This window comes from Pollachius pollachius (genome assembly GCF_949987615.1).
Source record: "Pollachius pollachius genome assembly, chromosome: 13".
Classification (NCBI taxonomy): domain Eukaryota; kingdom Metazoa; phylum Chordata; class Actinopteri; order Gadiformes; family Gadidae; genus Pollachius; species Pollachius pollachius.
The window spans coordinates 20429853-20434814 of NC_136946.1; the positions used below are offsets into that span (position 1 = coordinate 20429853).

Below are 4962 nucleotides of genomic sequence, written 5' to 3' on the forward strand. Positions count from 1 at the left end.
CTGTGCTTGCAGTCCATTTTCGGTTTTCTAAATTACCTCTGTGGAGCGGTGCCCCTGCGCTAGGCTGCGAACCGTGGACCGTCAGCAGCACACAACAACACACACACTGTCGTCTTCAAAGCTTCACTTTATTCCCCAGGCCGTGTTGGCCGTTTGAACGGCAAAACGTAATTTCAGAGAAAGACGAGATGCGCGCCAAAAAACGATTTGTTTTGACCTAAGAGAATGCAGTTGGAGTAACCCACTGGACTGAGCTGAGCCTCGAAGCGCCCCAATAATCTCATTATATTGAGCGGAGGCAGGGTTCTGGATGCAAAATTCCCCTGGAACGTAATTCGGGCCAGCATTGATTATTGAAAAGCAGCAGCATTGCGGAGATGTTGATGATGGCGCTGCAGCACTCACTGCTGACCGCGTCAATGCCTGATGTTGGAACGGACGTTCCTGCTCCAACCCCAAGCTGGCGATGTCTAGTAGGCACCGTGAGAGATAGGAGCAATAAGGCGCGGGTCTATCGGATTGGGAGTGGGGAGTAGCCCTACTTTTCCTTCTCCAATTCTTTTATTTCTTTACCTCTGGGGAAATTTAGGTGAATCCGACTGCATTGTCTGCCTCATGAATATTTAGCTTGAACACGGAGGGAATATGCCCATGCCCACACAATGGACCCGCCTATATGTAAGCACAAGCAAGCACACACAAACACACAAACACACACACTCACACACACACACACACACAATCACACACACGCCTATATATAGACAGAAAAACACAGAAACACATACACACACACACACATACACACACATATACACCCACAAACACAATCACACATGCCTATATATTGACACACAAGCACACAAACAGACACACACACACACACACAAACACACATGCATATATATATATATATATATATATATATATATATACACACACACAAACAGACACACACACACGTATACATACACAAACAAACACACAAACAAGTCTAGTATGCACACACACAACGCACACACAAAGCCATAACAGCCATGCTCTATGAATGCTGCACATTACTCTCACACATTCACATATGCAATATCCACAGGGGCTGAAATCGTGTTTACAGAATGTAGTTCACTTTATATGCTCCTCGGAGACCCTCATAAAAGCTAGTTTGGCAATATTCAGTGCATTCTCCATGTGTGACTTCAGTTTGTGTGTGTGATTTTCAGTTTGTGACTATGCCTCAGGGTCATTGACTGGCTGGTTTGTAAGGGACTCAACAAAATTCCCCAAGATCCATGCCACTCTCAAAAACATTCCATTCAAAATAACATCTTTTAAATTTGTACCTACATTTGTGTACAGCATTTGAGGCATAATGAAAAAAAATTTTTTGTCTTCTGGGCAAACTTCATCTGCATCTTGTCAAAACTATCAAGACAACAGATTATCTGCATCTAGACGAGTGTGCTGCTGCTGCTGTGGCTGCATCGTACACACAAAGCCACATGAAATGTAATGAGGTTTGTATGTGAGCATGTGTGTATGTGCATGTGTGTGTGTTTGTGTGTGTGTGTGTGTGTGTGTGTGTGTGTGTGTGTGTGTGTGTGTGTGTGTGTGTGTGTGTGTGTGTGTGTGTGTGTGTGTGTGTGTGTGTGTGTGTGTGTGTGTGTGTGTGTTCAAAGGTGGACCGCACAGAGGTGATCCGCAGCAGCATTAACCCAGTCTTCTCCAAAGTCTTCCTGGTGGATTTCTATTTTGAAGAAGTCCAAAGGCTCCGCTTTGAGCTCCTCGACATCAGCTCAGCCCACAACGGACTCCGTGACGCTGACTTTCTGGGGGCCATGGAGTGCACTTTAGGACAGGTTAGTACCCCTCCCTTTCTATAGCATAGGTCCAATAATAAAGAATATCACTAGACTGTAAAACACCTCAGTGGCCTTGTAATACCCTATCACGAGGAGAAATCACTAATCGTCCAGTAGCAAGCCGGGTAAGCAAGCGATTTGCTAAGCTAGTCCATCTTATGACCAGTAAACAGTATTATGGTCCATGAAACGGATCCATCTCTCACCTCCGCTGAATGCTAATTGTTGTTCTGTCGGTTGTTATTACTTGTGGGAGTATTTGAAGAGCTATGAAGAGGGCTAACACAAGGTCGTTGTTCATCACTGTTAATGTAGAGTCTGGTCTGTACGTTTATGCATGAGAATTAATTCTGTGGCTGGATAAGTCCAACTTTTGGGATTTCTAAACATGCCCCATTGAACCTTGGAATCAGATACTGCATTATGCCCCTCCATAAGTAATGACGGTCAGTTATTATGTGTCTCGAGTCGTAAGAATTGTGAGGTCTATTGAAATACTCTATTGAAGATAAAAGAGACAGAGTGGAAGCTGTAATCGTAATGAAATGTCTTCTCTCTGCCTCCTGCGTGCCCATGAGCATTACTTAAAGTGCTGAATGAAACAGAAAGCAATGAATTTAATGTGTATTTGGAAAAAATCTGGGGCAGGACAGCGTTATGGGGAGGCTGTCTGACTCAAAACCAAAAGGTAATGGGTTCCATCCCCAAAGTCTGCAGCCTATCTCCAGGCATCGCTGAACTTATCCGATACATGTTCTTAAAGCAAAGGTAATTAATTACCACTATCTGAATTCACTGTAAGGTGCGATGGATAAAGGGCCTGCCTAATCGACATGAAAGTAAATAGGAATTGCGTATGCTAATTCAATGGCAGAATACCCGTTTCAAATCCTCACTGTTTTGCGCCAAGTAGATATTAATTTGTGTTAATGGGGTCATTAACGTTTCGAATAATACCCAAGGAAACACAAGGAGGCGGCAAAATATTAAAAAGATCACGCCGGTAGAGTGTACAAGTAAGAGACAAGAAGAGACACCTTTAATTAACACTGAAGAGGAAATTGCTGAAAGAGTTGCGCAGATAGTCGCGAGAGAGAGAAAGAGAGAGAGAGAGAGATAGAGAGAAATACATTTGAGAGAGAGAGAGAGTGGGAGAGAGCGAGACGTTTGCAATCTGTAGACTCTCTTCAAAGGTTATTTCAGTGGCTATGAAATGAGATTATTGATGGGAATGTGTTTGAGGGTTTCGTTTCGAGGAGGTCAGATTTTAGGTTACGACAGCAGGACTTTGTGACACTTGACTTAATTCACTTACTTAACACCTCATTGACCTCCACAGGGGGAAATGAGTCTGCACATTTCACCCGAGGATGCATCTTTCAAAAATCTGCTCTAATCAGGTCAAAACACATATGACTAAGGTGGGACAGGTGTTACACAAGGGCCTGTTTAAACCACCTTTAATATTTTTCATTAATCCCAAATAGAACAGACAAAAACACTGTTCTATGTGTATGAATGTAGGATGAAATGATGGCTGATCCCAAGGGAGATCAAGTTATTATTGAAGTAAATAGTTCCCTCCTTTAACCAAGCTGAGTAATGCAGACCTGTATCTTAGCTCTCTCCAATGTCCTGGAATCTCTCTGCTCTTGGGTCGTTTGATACGCCTGGCCGCCCTCCCCTCCCTTATCTCCTTGCTGTACTGAAACTCAAGTATTTGATTGACAGGAGAAGAGCTAGCAACAGGGATATGCTGCAGTAGCAAGGTATTAAAGATTAGTGAAATACAATGCTATAGGTTTCTCTCCGATACTATTTCACAAAAATCATAGTGGAAGTACAAAAAGAAGGGGGGGGGGGCTTTATAAAGACATGCAGAATCCATGACCCATTTTGCTAAGACCCAGAGCAACAGAAGCAAAGAGAGAGAGAGAGAGAGAGAGATTGTGGGGGAAAGAATAAATATACTACTGCTGATTTACTGACAGTGTTGACAGTAAATCAGCTTATTCCTAGATCTCATACATTTTGTGTGTGTGTGTGTGTGTGTGTGTTGTGTTGGTGCGTGCGTGCGTCCATGCGTGCGTGCGTGTGTGCGTGCGTGCGTGCGTGCGTGCGTGTTAGATTGTCTCCCAAAGGAAACTGACCAAAGCCTTGCTCAAGCAGGGAAACACGGCTGGAAAGTCCTCCATAACGGTAGGGAAATTACATCATCAGGCTGCGCACACACACACATACACAAACACACACGCACACAAACACACACACACACACAAACACACACGCACAAACACACACCACGCAACCACACAAACACTCAGACACACACGCACATACACAAACACCCGCACAGACACACACACACACACACAAACACACACACGCACGCACAAACACACAAAACACAACCAAACAAACACTCTCAGACACACATGCACAAACACACACACACACACACACACACACACACACACGCACACACACACACACACACACACATAAGAAGAAAGAATAAGTGCTGAAACAGAGGACAAACAGATCAAACTGTGGATAGATGCTTGACAGTAATTGTAGGTGTTTTGCAAATCGCTACCTTTTATTGTGGATAGCGTTGTTACATAAGCGCACACACACACCATAGCCAGCATTTCCACTGAGGAGAGATAACAAGGCTGAGGATGTTAGCTGTTGGACATGTTGTTTTTCTCATTAACATCTCTATCTTGTGTCACTCTGGTTTCCCTCTCCCTCTCTCCCCTCTCATTGCTCTCCCCTCTCATCTCTCCAGGTGACAGCAGAGGAGCTGTCTGGTAATGATGATTATGTCGAACTCTCCTTCAGTGCTCGTAAGCTAGATGACAAGGTTTGTGTTTGTGTGTCTGGTGGGTGGGGGGTGTATACATGTATCGCTGTGAGTGTGTGTGTGTGTGTTGGGGGGGGTGGGAGGGTATCTGTTGGGTTTGGTGGGTGTGTATTTGTGTTGATATGGCTCTGAGTGGGTGTGAGTTAGTGGGCAAAAAAAGGCGATGGCTGGTGTGGAATACCGGATTAGGTGACAGAGCACTCTGTTAACGCTAACATATTTGACCAGATGCGTACA

At 44.2% G+C, this 4962-nt stretch overlaps 1 protein-coding gene across 1 annotated transcript in view; it reads left to right on the forward strand.

The window, feature by feature from the left end:
- Positions 1 to 1820: 1820 nt before the first annotated feature.
- cpne4b (copine IVb) overlaps positions 1821 to 4962 on the forward strand; it is a gene marked incomplete at its 3' end in the record, with an annotated part of 20727 nt that continues 17585 nt past the window's right edge. The window contains exons 1-3 of the mRNA XM_079748796.1: positions 1821 to 1856; positions 3987 to 4058; positions 4651 to 4725. Coding sequence (XP_079604922.1) covers positions 1836 to 1856; positions 3987 to 4058; positions 4651 to 4725 — 168 coding nt within the window. The 5' untranslated portion in view covers positions 1821 to 1835. The remainder of the gene's footprint in view (positions 1857 to 3986; positions 4059 to 4650; positions 4726 to 4962) is intronic.